A 21,594-nucleotide genomic window follows, 5' to 3' on the forward strand; every position below is an offset into this window, starting at 1 on the left:
TGTTGATTCCTGGCAGGCAGAGGGAATCTGTGCACCAGGGGCTAGTGCCAGGGTTGTGGTCACAGACCCAAGCACCACTGATCATAGTGTCCCAGCAGGACTACAATCCTGGCTAGCTGGCCGAGTTGCCACTAAACAGCCTCATTATCATTGTTGTAAGTCTGAAATTGCACCAGAGCAAGTCTTACAGTTTGACTCTGAATAGTTCAGATTGGGACATCAATAGAAGTCAAATTGTGGGGGCCTGAGGGAGAGAGAGATGGGTGGGAAAGCAGATGTTCTGGCCCCAGAATTGTTGCACGGCTTTAATCCCCTCACCACTAATCGCTATAACTGGATTCAGTAGCACCTGCTGCTCAAAGCGCAATGTGCAGGGAAGGACGAGAAAAGAGGAGACAGAGACAGAAGGGAGGGCCAGACAGTACAATGGATAGGCAAGAACAGCCAGTACTAGTAGGTATACACTGACATGGCGTCATGCAAAAATATGCAACTCCTCATTTCTTGCATAAAACCACTGCAAGCAATTACTAGCAAATTGAGGCTTTAACCTACATCCAGTGTTGTTAAATGGTGAAGGAGACACTGATAAAGCTACACGCTAATACAAAAAAGGTAGACACTAAGCTATAAGGCAATTATGGGGGGGGGGGGGGGGGGGGGGGTGGTAAGCAACTTACCTTTTTTACGGTTTTCCACAGATCCATCCTGCTTCTTGTCTATGAAAAAATACATCCTGGGGTCAGTAGTAGTAAGTAATGATAGGCAATATACAGTGACTGTACAATTAACCACTATTGTGAAATATTATGTTTATTATGTGTATAATTATGTCAATTCTCTTCCATTTAAAAAGGAAAAGGGAAAATCCTGAAATTCAATAAACAACTGCTGTGATCTTATGACATACAAATGTTCTCTTAATTCAATAGTTAGTGCAACCATTCTTTGTGTTTCAAAATTCACATCTAAATAAACAGAATTTCCATAAGTAGGGCTGCAACGATGAGTCAATTAAACAATAAGTCAACAGAAAATTAATCAGCAAATATTTTGATATCAAATAATTGCTTTAGTCATTTTTTATGCAACAATACCAAAGCTTTGCTGCTGATAGTGTTCTTTGCATTCTATGATAATGCCGTATATGAATATCTTTTGGACTGTAGGTTGGACAAAAGGAGACATTTAAAGAGGTCCATTTGGGCTGTGGGGAATTATAAAAGGGCATTTTTCACTATTTTCAGACGTTTTATAGACTTAAAGATTAATCAAGAAAATATTCTGCAGATTAATCTATCTGAGAAGTTGCAGGCCTATCCATAAGCAACTGCGGAACGTCCTGCATCTCAGCCCTGGACCTTGAATCTGCTGCTGAGGCCCTAAATAGGCATGCAACTTTGTAACCAAGTCTACACTACACATTTCTGCAAAAGCTCAGCTCTTTCAACTTTCACTATTAAAAAAAAAAAAAAAAGTCTCAATGGAAGATGATGGAATCTTCCAGAGAGATGCAAAACTGGTGGTATAATGTAAATGTCCACGCAAACACCTCCACCTGCCATATATGTCCATGCTAAGATGTCCTCCTGCCATATATATATAAATATATAAGCAATGACGATACTAACTTTTTCTCTGTTTCTTTTTCTCCTCCTTTTCCTTTTTCTTTTCCTCTTCATCGTCTTCATCTTCCTCTGCACTCCCAAGTAAAGTGAAGATAATTCCAGTTTGAGAGTTGACACCCACAGCAGTGACCAGCATTTTCCCTGAGCCTTCCATTACATGGGTGCCTTTGGACAGAGGACGAAAATAAAAGTCAGTCAATAAGGGAGGGAGGAAAAGGGCATGTACAGTATCTGACTAAATGAAACGTGCAATGTTTCACTTTCCAAGATGACTTATACCATTGTTTCTGTTTATACTTTGGCAGGAGCCTAACCCTGACCAAATATACATTTCTAACTTATTTGTTGTTTTGACTTTTTTTTATTTTGGTTCTAACTAAATGTTGAGCTAGATTCCTTTGCTTACTGAGAAGGTGGTTTAGCCAGGCTTTCAAGTGGCATGTTCAGCTACAAACAAGGAGAAAATAAATGCAGGTTGTCAAATGGAGGCAATAAATACAAAAAAGGAATGGTGCACTTGCAAGTAAAAAAGAGACAGAAACACAGTCACTGATAAAAAAAAAAAAATACCCTGCAAACCTTTAATCAGCAGGCTTTAATCAAAAGCCAATTGTCAGTCTGGGTGGATTAATGGAAATCTGAGAGGCTACAACAGGGTTTCTGCCAGAGTGTAATATCTCTGGGTCTCCATCCCTCTAAGGGCACGGGAAAATCTTGTTGATTCACACAGAAAAAGCAAATAACAGACAGAGAAAACAGACAGAGAAAGACTGAAAACAGAGAAGAGGAAAGGATATGAAAGTTCCCTCATGCCTGTGTTAATTAAAGGATGCTTTCCTTTTATTCGTGCGAGTGATGGCAGAAGGGATACAGCCTGTGCGCTAAGGGAAATCAAAAAGCAGTAGTGGAGCAATGTGTACACATACAGAGTACACCCCTCTCTCTTGGACGCGTGCCAGCGCAGAGCCACATGAATTACACAAGATGTGTTTCTCCAGAAGCCATAGACACCCGAGTGGAGCAGTGAAGACAAAGATATCAGGCAGCACAAACACAGTGTAGTAAGGGGCTTTGCGCACATGAAATGGACTCTACACAGCAAAACTGAAACTATTACAGCTTTATATCTGGGGAGTGTTGGATGGCTGATAATTGATTACACTGAGCAGCAGGATAGGGACACAAAATTCACTTTCAATTTCTAATCCAGCTTGTCACAAAGCCATGCAAATTAACACTACAACACTGAATACACAGAGATTTATCTTTAAAAGCACAGGGAAATTAGCCTCAGAGCAGGAGCTGTGCACTACACTGAATACTGATGAATTCTCGGGATTCTACTACTTTCAGTCTGCAGCTGAAATGGCTCATTTGTGAATAATCAACACATAAAAAATAAAATAAAAAGTCACTTAGGGGTTTCAGCTGTTCTTAGTTGATTTAAGTAAAATCTTTCTAGTCTCAATAAAGCTAGTAGTCAAATTATCTCACAGATGACAGTATGCTTCAATCATATGTCTATTTTGGGTGTTTTTACATCGTTTTAATTACTAGAACAATTTTTTTTTTTTATTACGTGATTAACGTCAACTTCCCCAGTGACCTGTAATAAAAATAAATGCATTTTATTACGATGAACTTGCAGAAGGGTCGTCCCTACTTTTAATTTTAATAAAAGACTGAACTCAACAAATTTTGAAGATGATTGTGTTATCTGAAATGAACTTGTCTACAAGCATTGCAGATGATTTCTACATAGCCAGTTAAGATGCAATGTTATGTTTTCAATCAAAACCCCTTTCAAAAATCACAACCTTCCTTCATTGTCTTCTGGCAACAAACAGCAAGGACAGAGCTTTTGAGAAATACAATGAAATTGAGACTTTGTGTTACCTGATAATAGCATTGGATCTTTTTCTTGTGTTTTCTTAACATGGTCCGACTCTCCTGTGAGTGAGCTCTCGTCGATCTTCAGATCGTTGCCTTGGATGAGGACTCCGTCGGCAGGCAAAAGGTCACCTGAAACACACACAGACAAGATACATCTTTAATTTCAAGGAACAATAGTGTGCAAAAAATTTGAACTATTATTTTTGAAAAAATTTGAACTATTATTTTTGATCAGATTACTTGATAATGATCCTAAGCATTCTTTATTGATATATTTATATTTTATCCATCAAATACACATTTAACTGAATAACTTAAACTTGACAATCTCTTCTTACCATATTTTACTTGTGCAACGTCGCCGACTACAATCTCAGCCACAGGAATTTGGATAACTTGTCCTCCACGGACGACAGTAAATTTCTGTTCCTGCTCAATGCGGCTCTGGAGGCCCCTAAACTGCTTCTCTTTACTCCAATCGTTGAACGCCGTCACCAGCACCACACAGATAACGGACAGAAGAATGGCGGCACCTTCGATCCAGCCCGCTTCCGACTCATTTTCATCCTCCGCACCGCCAGCTGCCCTTCCACAGTCTGCAGAGGGACAGGGGCAAATCTTTATACTATTTGTATTCATTGACAACTATCACATAAGTCACCTTATCACATCATCCCACCACTCAGGCACAATAAAATGCACAAACTGAGACTAATAAAAGCTTGTGTATAAAACACCAAGAAGAGCACATTTCACTAGATACTTACCGTGAAATAAATTAACTCAGTAAATGAGGCAGGGACAAGCAAGCACTTGTTTTAACATAAAAAACCCACCCCACACATAAATAGGCTGATAAACAATTTACAACAACGTGGATCAATAAATAGAATGGGAAACCAGATTGTAATGAAGTGTTGTTGCTTACGTGTTCTTTCGGCTTCTGGAGGTCTATAAAAAGAAAGGCCTAGTGAAACTACGGCTGCCACTTCCAGGATAATCAGTGTGACATCCTGTAGCGCCTCCCACACTAACTGTAAGAAAGTTTTGGGCTTTTTGGGCGGTATCAAATTCTGCCCATAGACTGTTTTCCGCTTCTCGATGTCTGCAGGCTGTCCACTTAAACCTGGGGAGGGAGAGGCAGAGGACACAAGCATTCCATTCGTTATGTCTTTCATTATAAAAATCCATCTTAGAATTCAATGTTATCAAATGAACCAAATATTCACATCAAAAAGAAAGCCTTAATTAGTGTGACACGTGATTTGAGCACAGATGGATGCATTACTGTAGTTCCCAGAACGAGAGCTCGTCACTGAGCTGTAGCTCTCGTCACTGGGCCTCTGAAAACATTAACCCCAAAAGGAATCAGCATTTCTGACAGGACACTGTGGAGGCCACAATGCTGGGCAACAATGAGACACAATGAGACATTCTGCGGCCATGTTAAACATTTTCACCTCTTTCAGTCATGCAGGAGAATGTGAGAACAGAGGTCAAATCTAATCCTGTAAACTGCCTTTTTTTAAAATACAATGACCGACTGACTAGAGAAGTTGAATCAGCTTTTAGACTCACAGGTGCCCATGTATACTACTGTCCTGTTGTAGAGTCATGTCCCTGACGCATCACACGTCTGGTTTGCCTGAGACCCATTCATCCATGTGCACAGAAACCATTCTGCAGCAACCCATTCAAATGCCTCCACATTCAAGGCACAGTCATATATTCAAAAGGGCCTTCCCACATTTGATGATGCATGACAGTTTTTCAGTTCTATTCATGCTGACTGACTGTGTGTGGGTGGCTGTGCAGACTGGATGGAGCTGTGTGTGTGTGTGGCGGAGAGGAGGTGGAGCAGAATTGGGGGGGCCAGGCTGGAGTGACTGTGTGAAACTGCTACTGACAGGCAAATGGGGGCGGGTGAGGGGAGAGAGGGAGAGAGACTAATAGAGTGGAGCTACTGACGGCTGAAGGGGAGCCACATTCGGAATGGCATTGTCTTAATAGGGGAAAAGGATCGGAAAGGTCAACGTATGGACAGAGAGACAGAAGGACAGACACACATACAATAGAGGTACAATGCAAATCATGACACAAGTTTCATGTTTTTTTGAGAATCAGGCAAATCTTCTCATATGCAGTGAAATTATGTCAAAATGGACTACCGATGATAGCAGAGCTGCAACAATTAAGTTATTTGACTAGTAGATTGACAGAAAATGAATCTGTGCCTATTGAAAAACGATTTTTGTTAGAATTTAGTAATTTTTCAAGCAAAGATTTCTTCTCAAATGTCAAGACTGGCTGATTGTGTCATATGATAGGGAACCAAATACCTTTGGGTTTCTGACTGTTGGTCAAATAAAACAAGCAATATGAAGACACTTTCTTGGGCCGCTGGAAATGGTCACTATTTTCTGACATGCGATAGGCAAAACAAATAATGAAGAAAACAATCTTAAGATTAACAGAATGAATAAAATCTTTGCAGCCATAGACTTTAGTTGAATTTTGGTTATTTTAGGCAGAGGGAACAGGTTTCGCCATGTCAAGGGCAAAGCGAGAAAGATGGGGTTATGACAGTTTCACAAAGAACAAGGGTTGGGCTGATAGACGATGCCATCGTCTGGTCCGTGCTTATAAAATATCCACGGCGACTTGTAACGTCATTGCCTACCAAGTTTCTAATCAAGTGAAGTCTGTGCGAGGTAACAACCCATCAATGGCCATCGTCCATCCCGATGTTTCAATGTAGACATTGTCCGATGGAAATTTTGTAGACATCGCGCAACCCTACATGGAACTGCTTTCTGACATTGAAATCACTAGTGGCATTTGTCCACGTGCCTGCCATCTCATATTAATGATGTACACACAGCCTCACTGTCCTGATTAAACTTTCTTTTCAGTATACTGTGCAATCTGAGCACACTGAAATAAATAATTCATTAAATACTACCATTATCAACTGTAAATCTGATATCTTTACATCTCATACACTAAAACAACTATTGGTTGCATCTTGTTTCGTCTTTCACTTTTAGACAGTCAAGTTAACATTTTGATAGAAGTTTCTATCCCCATTCAACTGTTATTAAAACACAGCCACCGTGTGCATTATCCAGCAGTAAAAAGGCTGCTTTTGGGATTTTGAGGTGGGTTTTTAAAAACAGTGACAGTTCATTACCAATTAATTGCTTAAATCATTTTTTGCCTAATCAATCTGCATGTAAAATATCAGATAATAAATTAAAAACGCTTTTATCAAAGTTGGTGATTAATTTTCTATCAATTGGCAGAACCGATTAATGAGTTCACCTTTAAGCTCTAAATAATTAAAGATACTTACAGAAAATGAGCATTGCATTTAATGTCAATCGAAACTGCTTTGTCCCCGTTGATTCTCACTGTAAATTAACATAATGCACAAATGATCAGTGACAATGGGACTACACCTGAAGGAATTGCTTCAATCTATTCATAAAATGGGGAGGTCACTGATAAGCAGACTGGTGCATGTCGCGTACCATTGTGTGTTTGGAGCCAATTTAATTAAAACATGGCCTCTCTGTTTCATCTTTCTCTTGTTTCACCGTTTCATCGCTTGCTTTAAATGAGTTTGGTATACTTCATTAAAAGAAGAAAATAATCCTGTATCACTAGCTACATCGTTAATTGACATTACAACCTAACACGAACACATACTTTTCTAAAAGGGAGGTGAGAAAAATGAAGATGACTCATCAGCACAGCACATTAAAAGGCAATGGGGTTTATCCTGAATAGCTGCCTGTTGCTGCTCCCTGGCTGTCTCTCACCGTCTGCTTTAATTCTCTATGCCTCTAATGAAAACATGCTGACAGCTAATACCCCTTTCAATTTTACGCCACATTTTCCCTTAGTATTAGAGCAATAAATACAAGTGACAGGACGATCAACATGTCGTTCCTCCATTGGATACACAAACAGAAAATAGGTTGGCCTTGGCCCCTCACATCATTTTAGCACCCAGAGTCTGTCTCAAGTCAAGCAGCAAATCATTAACAATTTAATTCGGATGCTTGTCCCCGCTGACCTGTCCGAGTACTGTCATTTTAGCCACCTGCTAGGGGTCAAGGTAAGCCTTTGCTCGGGGCCTGGCACAATTAAATCAAATAGGGTCACATTTTTTCATTTACTGCCTTCACATAACTGTGTGTAGGCAGAGATGTGCCAACACATTGTCTAGTACAATGGGCCACCCCTTACTGGACAAACTGATTCCAAGAGAATATGTAAAGGTTCATGCACATAAAACCCTACTTTGTGCAAACAAAAACCCTTTCTTTTTACTTGTGGTAAATGTCAATGGAAAATTAGGGTCTTTATCCAGACCACAGATGACAATGCAAGGGAAGAACTGCTATCAGTGTATGATGAGTATGACTGCAAATCACAGTGCCCGTCTGAATGGCAGAAGTTTGTCATAACATTTATGTAAACAGTACATTATAAGTAGAGCTTATTCAAACAGATGACTGTCAGGGCACTTACACTGTGCTTTTCCATTCCCATGAGAACATTCTTTATGTAGATTAATTTAATTAACAGGTGAGTTGAATCAATGAAATTGGTACCTTACTTAATAATTTGTTCACCTGTGTATTTTCAGGTTGTACGTCCTCAGTGACCTTTGTTACATAAGCAAAAACACACAAAAAAAAGTGGGTATGTAAACATGATATAATGCTCACCAGAGCCGAACAATGATGAAAGTGGATTATGGGATTCCATCAGCTCTGATCTTTACATCATGTAAAGACCACACAACAGGTACCTACTGGGAAAAGTCCACTCAAATACTAAAAGTGTATCTGCCATTTTAGCAATTACTTCCCAATGCTTCTTTGCTATTTACAAGTGATCGAGGCATTTTGGGTGTTGTTGCACGTAAGAAGATTCTATGTTAATGAGAAGGGCTTTGCTCAACAAATGGAACAACAGTGTGCTGCACTCTTTAGTCCAGCACGATCATTTCACTTCCAAACAACAGTGTTAAACTGATATTAAGGAATTTCACAGAAAGTGTGTGTTTTGGTAATAATTTTGCGAAACTAATATCACCCCTCAACTCAGGAATTCTGGGAAGACCACTGAATGAGACAGCTAATGCTCTACCTGACATGCCATACTGGAAGTAAGGCCAAGTGTCTACACAAACACTAAATATCTGAAAGCTCTGTAGGAGAGAGTGTGATCAATCAATTCTTAGCTCCACTTACAATTATGGTCGGGGGGGGGGGGGGTCTGGAATGACAGATCCAGAGAGCTGGTCAGCTTTTGTGAATTGCAGTCTAATTGTGCAAGCCTCTCAGCCCACAGGTGACTGGATCAAATAGGCTGGAACCCAAATATTTTACTACACTAATATAGCAATCGACAGGGAATAACTGTATCAATAATATTGATGAGAGGTGGCCTTGCCCATTTGATGAGTCTCTAGTTATGCAGAAGAAACAGAGGATCCCATTGGGAGAAAGGAAAAGCTGTGGTGTTAGTAGGGCTTTCCCTCCAAAAATTAAAACTGAAAACAAGAGATGCTTGCCACCTTTGTTTTTACCCACCCAAGCAATAACGCCGCTCCTGTAGGTGTGTTTCAAAGTCTTTTCTGGCCGTCTATGGCCACTTTAAGCTTTTAAACATTAACTCGGTTGGGTGCACAATAGAAAGCAGCCTAAATGCAGACATCTGGGTACACTTTGGAGTCCAACACTATGATCCTGAGCTGTGACATTCAATCCTGAGAAAATGTGGTAAAAGGATGGGAATTTTGTTATAACAGTACTCTAGTGATTCAGTATTGTTTTTACAAACAGCTGGGGGACAAGAAGGGTCACAACCGACGAAGCAAGGGCACATCGAGCAAGATCATGACAAATAAGTGGACCCCACTTTTCATTGGACGCTCCCTGCCTGGTAAACACGCATGTCTGTCAAACTCCATACCCCAAGTACATAATGTCTTCCAGTTCAAACGTGTCGACCCCAAGCCAAAGATAAGGTAACCCTGGTGACATCACCAGTCTTATCTTATCAGGCTTGAAAAAGCTCCTAAAAAAAAGCCACAGAAACCAAACTGTTTTCACAAGCCAAGTAGTAATACGCATGATGAGGAAACTGATTTTGAGGTCTAAAAATAACATGGTGGAGAGTCCCCTTAAATGTTACTGAAGTTTATATAACGGACTACACAACTAGGAAAAAGAAGATAACCAGAGAGATGGAAAACTGAAACTTAACGGGTTCTTATTTCATGACGGTTGCTTCCTGATGCGAAGAAAGCACCAGAAAAAATAAATAAATAAATACAGTCTCCACACACACACACACACACACACACACACACACACACACGTGGTCATGTGAGTAACACCAGGCTAAAACTGCCAGAGCTTCAGGTATTGGTGGTTCCTCTCTTTCCACCACACAAGGGGATCCTCACCACTAGGGCTGCACGATTATAGCTAAAACGATTATTTTGATCTATACTGAGATCAAAATCATTTATCACAATTATGCATTGATTTTAGGGAAAACACATTTTTAATGCACTTTCAAATTTAAATAAACAGGCAACTGTTTTCACACCCATGATGTGCTGCATTTCTGCTAATGTACAAATCTTTGCATCAAAATAAGACTGGTCCTTAAAGTGCATCATCTCATAGAAGCAAAATAAATAACATTTTACCCAGAAAGTCCACTAAGTCCAGCTACTGGTGCGCCACAGTTTTGTCCCGTCCTCTGCACAGCATTAACTTCTCAGATGCATTTCAGGAGCTGAGCACATTGTTGGATGGTTGTTATTTTGTCCATTTTGTTGTTCTACCGATGGCTTTCATTCTGCTTACCAGCAACGGCTCTCTGCGACCTGGTTTTGTTTGGTTGTCTGCAGGGCTGCAACTCCCACAGGGACCATTTCAGAGCGCTTTGCCCGCCTGATTTTGCTGACATGTTTAGATTTTGTTGATTTGGTAATCAGTGTTTGCTTTTTGTGCTTCTTCTATGGCAATGTAGATAAAAGGTTTTTGCCTGTGTTTTTTGTTGATTTTGATTTTTGTTTTGATGATCGGGGAGTATGCACAGAGTGTTTTATTTTGAAAATTGACTGGGTTCTCTGACTTTCTGCTCAGTTCAATGTGCTTTGTGCAGCTTGATGCGGCTTCTGTCAAAAATAGGCTTGTGTATTCTTCGCGGAGCCGAGAGCTGCATCTGGCAAGCTTCTGGGATGCGCTGCGTCTGATGGAGCATTGACTAGAAGACCCACGACCAGCTCTGGCAGCCGTGGCGCAGAGGACACATGCGGACTCGTGGACTTTGCAGTCTACTCTGGACTGTAGCAGCAGGAGGGTGCGCGCAGCCAAACCGGCCCCTCTGCTGTAAGTTTAGGAAGCGCTTGCAGCAGAGTTTTCTATGAGTGGACCATGCATTTTACACGGCGATATCACCTTTGATCATGTTCATTTAATTGTGGGAAGCTAAAATCATAATTGCCATCAATATTCGATTAATTGTGCAGCCCTACTCCCCACTTTAGAAATAGGGGTTGCTTGAGAAGTACAGCATACTAGCAAAACTAAGAGACATGTTAAAATAAATATTTGATATTAACATTTGAATAAGCTTTTGGCAGTGCTCAGTCAGGATTTAGAAAGCACATTGTACTCTTTTCAAACTAAGAGCATTGGGTTATTAATTGCTGAAATCATTATGAATCATGGTCCAGTGAATTGAAATGTAATTGCATTGGGAGATAAGAGATATCCAGCCTTATGTGGTAGCACAGAAAAAAAGTGGCAGTGTCATGGTAAATTACAAGTAGCCTAATTCAGGCTGACAGTCCATGCCAGATACTAGTCAAAGTAGAGTGGTACATCCATGCACAGCTGCAAAGGAGTTCTTTGGGTGAAAAACAAGGAGCTTGGAAAAGTGGAGGATTAGGAAAGGATTGGCTTAAGAGGTTCGAGAAATGACCAACTAACTAATTATAAATCCCCTTTCAATTGTCAAGCTCCTGAAATCTTAAAAGATGGCTTAATTTCTCAAGCCAGTGACGAGTGAGCTGATTGAAAGTGGAAGTATCAAAACTCGGTGGCGGCCCACCAAGTGGAACAGCACCTGCTGCGAGGGGAAACAAAATGTGGACCTATTCAAGCTTAACAGTACTGTGTGGTTGCATGTAACTGCAGATGTATGCCTTTGTTTTGTAAAGCAGCAAGCCATTTGGCCAGAAGATTTGTTTTCATCAGGATCTAATCTAATATTTTCTCAGTCTTAAAGCATGTTTAATAATCTGAAGATGGTAAATACATGGCTGATATGCAGACTACTGATAAAGAGTTTCACAGCTATTGCTGAGGTTGAAAGTAGTTTGATATTCCTAACATGCATATAGTATTATTTTACCTTACCTATTCCACACTTACAGAACAACTAATACCGACTTCCATTATTACTCTATCCATTCTTTCTTTGTAGCATAGACTAGTTAGAATGGGTGGGGAAGGACAAATACATCCACACCTGTGAACCAAGCAATGTCACTCATGCTACAAATATGAAAGGACACTCCGTTCACTGACTTGACACAGCCACATGCGTGTTTGGACAACTCACGCAAACAAATCCTTTTTCAGCAATTTCTCCTCAGCTGAGACAATGGCTTATTGGTCTTTATAACAGACAGTGAAAGCAGCAAGAAAAAGACGGCAAATTGTACCTTGTACCCTTACCATGTTACCAATAAATTAACAGGTCAAGAATTTAACAGCGGGGTAGTGGTTCTTAGTTCAATGAAGCCCAGGAAAATGTTCCTTGCTTTGAGACACTGAATAGAGGACTGTTGCTGCTACAGTGAATATGCGGTGCCGTTTTAATCTGGGATCAAACTGAAAATCCCCTCCCATGAGAGTTCAGTCAAGGTCATACTGGCGATTAGGCAGACTGTCTATAGAGAGACAAACTGAGACAGAGAGAAAAAGAGTGGTAAAGGGGGGGGGGGGGGGGGGGGGGGTGAGAGGTGCTGTCAACCACTACTGCCCTAATGGGGTCCCTCCTGTAGCCTAACTACTAAACTCTTCATGATTAAGAGTTTGCTGGTGGAAGTGTAAAACACAGGAGATATTCAAAAGATGAATTCACTCCTTCCCTAACATGTTCAAGTCATTACTCCCCAGCCTAACAGCCTCTGGTTTTGTCCGCCACATGTGGGACATTGACCTGCCTGCAGCCTGGTGCTGTGCCCAGGCAGACAGCTGGTCTATCTGAGGCCTACACACAGAGACACAGAGACACGCACACACAGAGACACAGAGGTGAAAAGGGAGAGGGGGAGGGTGTGAGGGACATATCCACAGGCCTTGAAATAGAGCAGGACTGGCCCAGGTCAGAGCCAGCCTGCCCGGCCACCTGTCTGGCATATGAGTTTTCCAAGGAAGTGATGTCAAGGTATCCACAAAGTGGACGATATGGCCAATGACACACCTCCTAAACTATGTGTACACTACATTATCATTCCAACAGCACTCGCTACTAGCACTGCTTAGAAAACATCCTGCATTTGCTCCAATTAAACATTCATCATGTTGAGTGTAATGGAAACATTATTTTACCATCTATAGGTGATGTTTTTAACCGGCTGCAGAGTCCTTGAATATCCTGATAAGTTTCCCCAATTTTGCTAATCGCCTCTGTGCCTCTCAGTTCCATAAGAGAGCGCAGTTCTTTGAGCGTGCACCCAAACTCTCCATCGTGGTTGGCCTCCACCATGGAGTTCTTCACCCCACTGTACGAGTTGTTCGCCATTGTCTCGCCGTCTCCCCACTCTGTTGCAAAGCGTTGCTGCTTCGGGTCAACAGTGGGGGCAAAAAATAAATAAAAACAGGAAAAAAAGGGCGCTGTCCTGGAAAAGCTTAAATCCTCAAGAGTGCAAACACACTGGTCATTCCCATAAACAGCTGAAAGGGCCCTTCAGAGGCAGCTGGAATCATACAGTAGGTAGCAGGGCAGGGATATTACAACACAAGCCATTTCCCTTGGAGAGCTGAGTTCCTAGTCTTTCATGGTGACTGAGGATCACCCACAGAGGAGGAGATCACCATGCATGCAGATCTGAAAGAGAAAACATACAAAATGTCATTAGTGACATGACCAAGTGTTATTTCATGTACAGCACAGTTCCCCATACAATTTGTGACATCACACTGACAATGGATGGATGATATTTGGGCAAACTGTCCAATAGGGCTTTCACTTAGTCTAAGATCTTTAATGCAGCTGCAAGCAAGCAACATTACAGAGCCCTTCTTCTGCGGCCTCCAATGTAAGGATTATGATTTATTGCTGACATTAGAAAATCGTTGTCTTTTCTAACTTTGGTCTACACATACATTTATTTCTTTGCAATACCATCATCTATGTAGTTTCCCATAAGTGTATCGACCCATTACCGTATGAGCCATACTCCGTTTCTGTTATCACAACAGCTACAGCACACTTACACAGACAATTAGGTTGGAACATTTTTCTGCTGCATAAGAGGAAAACATGGAAACCATTAGACAAAACCACTTGGCTGCTGAGACAAGTAGCAAAACTGCCTTCAGCTATTGCCAAGCGATTTTGATTAGCTGTACTTGAGCTGTAATAAAATTATTATTTTGTCATCTGAACAAAACACTTGTCAAGTAATGTGCTTCTCGGTCACAATATGTGAACAGAGTGGAGCATTAGCATTCAGTTATCACTCCGCTCCGAGCTGCTCCCAGGGTTTTTCCTCCATAGAGAATGTAAAAAGGTAGTTCTGTCACCTCTGCAATGTTTATCTACTGTTAATACAAACATCTTGCAGCTGTTTAACAGTAAAGGCTTTACATCCGCATCTCTGTTTCTTGTCTTTGTTGGATTTGAACTGACTAATTGTGTAGCATTAACTTTTGCTGTAAGATAGCAGTAAGAAACTGACAAAAACTGTGGTCCACTCCTTTCTGATTGGCAGAAGTATACATGTTAAAACTACTACATTTACAACAAGAAGTTACTGGATAGTGCATGTAACTTTAAAATTATCTCTAGAGACTTAATTTATATGTAGCTTTGGCAATATTGTTGTTATACATTCATGCCAATAAAGCTAATTTGAATTTGACTTAAATATCTGGCCTACCTTCATTTGTGTCATGTATTGTATTATTATCATTTTTTAAGCCTATTTTGTACTATTACTGGTTTATATGTGATTTTTATTAGTATAAATGAGTCTCACTCCTATGGGAAAAGTTTGGTGGTGATCTTACTTTTAAATACAGAGTAGAAAATTACAGTTACTTTACACACTATAAGGCCAACAGTAGTTGCCTTGTTCAACAAACATACAGTAGGTATGTCATTGAAAAAAAATCATAAAAAGACACCGGCTTTCTGGTGGGGTAACGTAGTGAGTGGGGACCAAGGGACTGATTTCATCAGGAAAAGCCTTCTGTTTAATCTAATCAAGACTATCTGTGGCATCAGGGAGCTCCGTGAGGCGCTACATAGGACAGTCCATTCTAATGAGAGGCTGCTGTCCATTCAGCTTTAATCAGCCTGAACACTATGATGCAGATTCATTCACCAAGTTGATAGCAATTTGTCTTGGTGCCGCTCAGATAATAGAACCAAAATTCTTTTTAAAACTCACAAGATTATGAGCATACAACATTGCAATACAGTTACATAGGCTGAAGCACTGGAAGTGCAATCTGTTTTAATATTGGAAATATTCAACAAGATGGGCTCGATTTCCAGTCTGAAACTATTTTGTTAAAAACACTGAACACACATACTGCACTTTCAGATGAAAAGCAATGTCAGAACATAATTCACACTGCACAGGGAACCTGAACTCAGCAATCCAATCCATAAAGAAAGGCTTCACTCCAGGCCAACAGGGATGTGTTTCTTTGTTTGCAAAAAATGTTGCAGTTATCTCTCAAATGGTTGGGGGGCTTGCTTTTCTAACTAAAACAAAAGGCCAAAGCATGTTTGAGAGAACACCATTCATCTGTCTTTACGTCAAACAGGACTTCAAATATGCAACTACAAATGAATGTCCAAAACTCAAAAATGTGTCAGAACTTTAAACTGGGACGCAGATGCACAAGGAGAGAAAATGTAGCCTTTATTATTGCTCTCTGCACAAATGAATGCTTGCAGCTTATTCCATTGAGATTCTTGGAAACTATTCTCTCACATGTTGAGATTCTATTTGGAGCCATCTGCCATGGAAAACGGGACAGGGTTTATTATTTATTACGTGGTATAATTGCAGGGCCGGGTGTATTACTGAGGTGTAAGAGATCGCAGAAATCTCTATTTTGAACACTCTTGTACTGAGTACAGGTTTAAGGTGAGGTCTTCAATGCCATGTCCATTAAGACATTTCATCATTTGATGTCACGACAACGTGATCTATCAATTAATATCATATTATATCAATTATTACTTTTCACACCACCGCTCTGATTTCTATGAAAAGCATAAAGAGGCATTTTCTTGGGGATTGGAGCTAAATGCCAGGAAATACAAACCCAACCTTTCGACAGATCTGGACTGATCTGCAATTTACACCTCTCACAGCATGCGTGTGTGACCATTACTGGACAAGTCAGACATATTGGTGCCCTTTTCATCATGATAAATGACATGTTAACTGTTGTAAAATCCAAAAGCAAGTCTGGTCAGTTATGCAACATTTTAGTGAGGCCCAATGACAGGACAAGCTTCCCAACTCTTAGATTAGGGAGTCATCCATACCCTCATATCCAACATACAAACTTTGAATGAGAGTTTTTTGGCACTAAGTCTTTGAGGTCCTTGTGCCCAACAGTAAATTTTAGGAGTCGTGGGTAAAATGCACGTCATCTTGCACCTTGCAATAACATGCTGCTTTTTCATGTGTAAACGGTCTTTATATTATGCCTACTTATCTTTTATATGGGTAGGAATATTTCACTAGCCACATGGGCAGAGCACATGCCTATAGTAATGAATGCAGTTCTCTGCCTTCTCCATTCCCCTGTCTTCAAGTCTTACTCTATGAGCCCTCTCCTACGTTCACACCCGCTAACCCCACAAGCAGCAACTACGCCAAGATGAAGGAACTGCCAACATTTGCTGTGCTGCGACAGTTTCGGATTGCGGAGCAGGTCACATGTCACAACAGTGGAAAATCATTGTGATTGGATCTCCAAGCCAACAGCTGGCACGGTATGGTTGAATGACAGAGGCTAAGGTTAACCCTTTCCACACGACAGCAGCGAGACCATAGCTCAGTATGAATATGAGGCGGTTTTAGCCAAGGTCTAGAGTCTTATAAGTCGCAAGTCACTTCTCTACCCAAGCTATTTAAGGCTGCTATCACACATTAGATGCACACTAAACCCACCACCTAGAAGGCAAGTGGAAACAAGTGGTGGACAACAGTGGTGGGCACCTCAGAAATATGCTCATGTCTTTGTTTCCACACTAAGGAAACCCTCTGGCAGTTTGCACACCTCAACGTGCCAACAACTCGATGCAAGTCGAGGATAGCAATTCTAGGGATCCCTCTGCAATGGAGCTGCCTAATGCGAGGGGTGGTATTTTTAGCTTCCCCCAGACTGTCCCCTCCCCCCACAGCCAGCCGTTGCTGAACTGGGTCAGGCCATGTAAATGTGGAGGATACAAAGCAGAAGACACCCAGCCCTCCTTGCGCTGCATGGCTCGAAGCGGAGTGCTACTTCACCCCACAGACTGGAACCTCTACACGACTCTCGAACGCTGTCATGCTGCCAACTCACATGAACGCACAGTCAGAGGTGTCACCATCAACACACATTTCCCCTTCAGCTCTTCTTACTTCATGTATAGATAGGACATGTAATAGTCTCTAAAATAAAAATAAATCTTTTTTTATCCAGATCTAAAAGTTATTGAATATAAATTAGGAAGGGGACATTTACTTGTTGTGTACACAGGTAAACGTGCAGCCAGCTTCTAGCAAACCTGCTTTATTTGATTTGGTTAGGAATTACTATGTCTTTTAAGTAATTCAATTATTAATGAGTAATTTTGTACAAAATGCAAACACTGCTGTTTTATGCTACTAAATAAAATCATTGTATTTTTGTTGTTAAACCTTTGTGTAAAGAAATTAGGTGTTCAGGTTTTTTATTATTAATCTCAAAGAATATAAAGTGAGTCTTGTCTCCATTTATTTGAATTTATCAATAAAAAACGGATAGTTAAATCACAAAATCCATGCAGGTGAAGCACACGCAAGCCTGAACATGTTTTTTGTCTCCTGGTATCATAACAGAGGAGACATAAAGAGGCCCAAAAATGCCCTAAAATATGCAGTATGACATGCATAACATGTCCATGAAGAGGCCCCGTCAACACAATTCAACAAGATCAAGTCAAGATCTCATTAAATCCCTGTATGCTAAAGGAAGGTGACTGAGTTGTTCCTACTCCGGCAATTAACAAAATACAGCTGATGTGAAAGCTTGGCCAATGTCAAAGCAGGAGGATCCACAATCCATCAGTTACTTAGCATTTTGAAAACCTCACCAATGCACCATGTAAGATGTCACACAAAGTTCACAGTATTCCAGCGTTCTGTCACATCAGTACAACTTCATCATAGTGAATATGGTCATACGTTGCAATCATTTACTTCTCATTTGCCCAACAATTTCCAAGCAGTGCTGAGTACTAAAAGACTATCCTGTTGATAGGTATAATTAATGACAGATACATTTTTTTAACACCATTTAAAAAACACGTTTTATTTGCAAGACCAAATGTTCTTTAAAACATTTTAAGTACTATTAGTATTGTCAATGCTGTAGTCATCTTCCAACTGTGACTGTGAAAGGAGTATAAGGTATTTCCTTTAGGAGGAAAGAAAACCAGCTGGGATGGTTTTATTTAGTCATTACAGAGTCCTTTATGTCCATAGCATGGAAAATATTCCAAAATGGAACATCTTTCATCAAGCCACTTTGAAGATGAGAAGCTCTCTGTGCTCTTTGTTATGTGTGATTCTACATAGCAGCTCAGTGGCCTGAGGTCTTGCCGCCCTGCCATTTGCTGTCAGAGTCTGACCTTGCTGTCCTTACCATTTCAATTTCAGGACACACTAGTGTTGAGCATTAAACTCAGTTCACCAAGACCTGTGGTAGGGAAAGCAATTTGTGACAGATGGATTTGTCTATAGATGCTTATTTAAAAAAAAAAAAAAAGAAGGTCTAAGGACAAGAAACCAGACAGCTCAATTTAAATAGTCTGACAGACATTTTGAAATGAGATTTTTCTTATTTCATGTCACTCAAGTAATGTCACCAAGACTTTAACATTAGGATTATGAGAAAAATCTGTTATTTGGCTACACCAGTATGAGAAGGTAGCTGTTGACCTGTTCCCATTGGCCTGGTATAGCAAGGTTTACTAAATTTTCTACAATAAGTTTTGGCTGTGTGGAGGAGATATCTCTCACACAAACACACACAGTCAAGAACAAGCAGCAATTTTTAACATTGAATAAACTTTGGAGTCTAGCAGTATGGTTATGTTTTATATACTTAGTGATGATGCTGTAAGTAATTATTTTCAAATTCAATATAGATATGCACAAACTAAATCTTCAACCCTACTTAAAAAAAGGATGTGTTTTTGATCAGTGACATGTCAAGCCATGAAGCCCAGCTTTTCAGAAAAGCCAAAACTAACAAATGCCTGGTAGACCGACTCGTAGCATAGTCAGACCTTTTAGCTGTCTTGATGATTAATTCATGATATGCAGTGTGTGTCTTAGAATTGTTTTAGTGGCCAGGATCGGAGTTTACCCAATTAGTTTTGGTTTCCCTGCAACCATAATGTTAACTCCTATGCTTTAAAACAGCAAATTAAATTTAGTCAGACCTATGTAGGTTTGGTTCTACTGCTTTGCCAGGCAACATTTGAATGAATACTAAGTAGTATTTGGTGTCAAACTCATTGTAACCTAAAACCTTTGCTTGGAATAACCTTGGCCTTACAATCCACACAGAAAGAAAGATAAGCAAACTCCATCATAAGTAAATAGTAACATCTTACTTAATGGTAAAAAAATAGACTTTATTTAGCTTTCCATGTCAGTTTACATGAGACTCAATGTCACCTTAGATTAATGACCTCCAGTGACTTGCTCTCTAAAAATAATGCTTTGTACTAGGCAGTTAGAATGATTTTACTGAAGAACATGGACTGAATCGAGGACAAATGTTAGCTACTGTTGCTATTAAGAATAGTAATTCATCTTTGAGGCTATGCTTGTAATTGGCTGAAGTGACAATGAAATCAGTGGACCTATCAAGCAGCTGTAAAGGGGGACTCATCTGTGATGACTTGACAGGCGATAAGAAAGTGCTGTCAGTATACTTCAATAATTTGCAGTGTCTATTGCTATGTGACTGACTACTAAAAACCCCTGAGCCATGGGAGGCAAACAGCACTTATTTTAAGAGCAAGAGCTATAATGTTAGATTAGTAGAAATTATATACTCACCAGCATGGATAATTAACCTCATTTGCATTAAGGATGAAAACCTAGACATGTAGTGTTGAAAGGTTGCGGGGCTACAAATGTAAGTAGGGAAAACACTATCCAGCTGGACCACACTGCCAAGGAGGTCAATAGATCTTTTCCCAAAAACTATTTACAAAACAAGTGTACGAACTACTGACTCATAGTCAGGGCGAGCAGTGCTGGCAATGGTCAGCCATTATGGAAAAGCATGGTATGGCAAGGAATAAGAAATTATATATTATTTTTGTTATTCTTGAGTGACAGCAACAGTCTGAGTTCAAAGGGCTCAAACACAGCAACAGATTGTGTTACTGACAGTTTAAGTGAATGATTAAACAGGCTTTGAATCCCTATATGCTGAGCTAGATATCTTCAATGAAATATCAGTCATTGCTAAACATGGCAAATATTTTTCTAATGCAGTAAAATCTAGAAAATTCAGACATTACTGTTCAAAACTGACTCAAAATTCCAAAACTATCATTACATCTAGTATATACTCTGCAACAAGGACTATAAGGCCTGGCCGTGGAATTGCTTTACATTCTATAGGACATTGTATAATGTAATATCGCTAGAGACAACCGGAGACAACATAGTACAGTGACTGGCACACCTTGTATCATTCATGCATCACAGTCCAATCACTTCACAGCTCAAGCTAAAGTCTGTGTTCAAATGCATTTTGATAAAACCCCTGCAATCCACTGTAGGATCACAAGCGGCAGGAAGACACTGCTGGCGCTGCAGCAAACTGGGTGCTATTTAATTGGATAAGGAGTGATCCCTTCAACTAGACACCAAAAGGTGCTCAGTGGCCGCACTCCACATCAACCTGGAAACTTGCATGCAATCCTAGGGAAGAGTTAAACTATATTACATTGTCCATCAAGGTCAAGAGTGTAATGCTATTATACGCAATCAACGAGCGGTAGCTGAAACGCTTAGCAAATGCGAGTTACATTACCGTTATACGGTCATTTAAAGCGACATGGTAAGTTCAATGTTTAGCCTAACTGTTTTAGATCGGCTGGCGCCGTGCTACTCTAAGTGAACGATTTTCTGCTAATGGCGATAAAGCTTGCACTGATGAGAATGGCGGGTTGCTACTGTGACATTTCGGCTTGGTAGATAGCTTGACTTGATAAGATAGGCACGGTGCAGAAGTGTTTTCCGTAAAGACTCTCTCCGTGGTTGGGGTTAGGGTTGAGGTTCAGCACTGACAGGCTGACGTTACGGTTAAAGGCTGGGTTCAGGGTAAGGTAAAGGATAAAACGACGTAAATGAATTACACATTCACCGTGTCCACTCTCTAGTGACAAATAAGCCGACAAAAGAACTTAAATATGCCTGCATAGGTGCCTCTTTGAGCTCCCCGAACTGTCCGCGTGAGCAGCAGCAGCGCGTGGAGTACAACCACTAACGATAGCTTACTGACATTAT

The 21,594-nt window shown here is 40.4% G+C and overlaps 1 protein-coding gene across 4 annotated transcripts in view; it reads right to left on the reverse strand.

Moving 5' to 3' along the window:
• Positions 1-21,594, reverse strand: part of atp2b1a (ATPase plasma membrane Ca2+ transporting 1a) — a 38,547-nt gene that overhangs the window by 16,157 nt on the left and 796 nt on the right. For all 4 annotated transcript variants that reach the window (XM_038738792.1, XM_038738795.1, XM_038738794.1 and 1 more), the window contains exons 2-7: positions 13,175-13,673; positions 4,450-4,647; positions 3,860-4,117; positions 3,525-3,650; positions 1,632-1,793; positions 681-719 (exon numbers count right to left, since the gene is read on the reverse strand). In XM_038738792.1, the coding sequence (XP_038594720.1) occupies positions 681-719; positions 1,632-1,793; positions 3,525-3,650; positions 3,860-4,117; positions 4,450-4,647; positions 13,175-13,367 (976 nt within the window). In that variant the 5' untranslated portion in view covers positions 13,368-13,673. The remainder of the gene's footprint in view (positions 1-680; positions 720-1,631; positions 1,794-3,524; positions 3,651-3,859; positions 4,118-4,449; positions 4,648-13,174; positions 13,674-21,594) is intronic.

Source organism: Micropterus salmoides, unplaced genomic scaffold (genome assembly GCF_014851395.1).
Source record: "Micropterus salmoides isolate LMB-PRFRI ecotype aquatic unplaced genomic scaffold, ASM1485139v1 Ms_hic_scaffold_23, whole genome shotgun sequence".
NCBI lineage: Eukaryota > Metazoa > Chordata > Actinopteri > Centrarchiformes > Centrarchidae > Micropterus > Micropterus salmoides.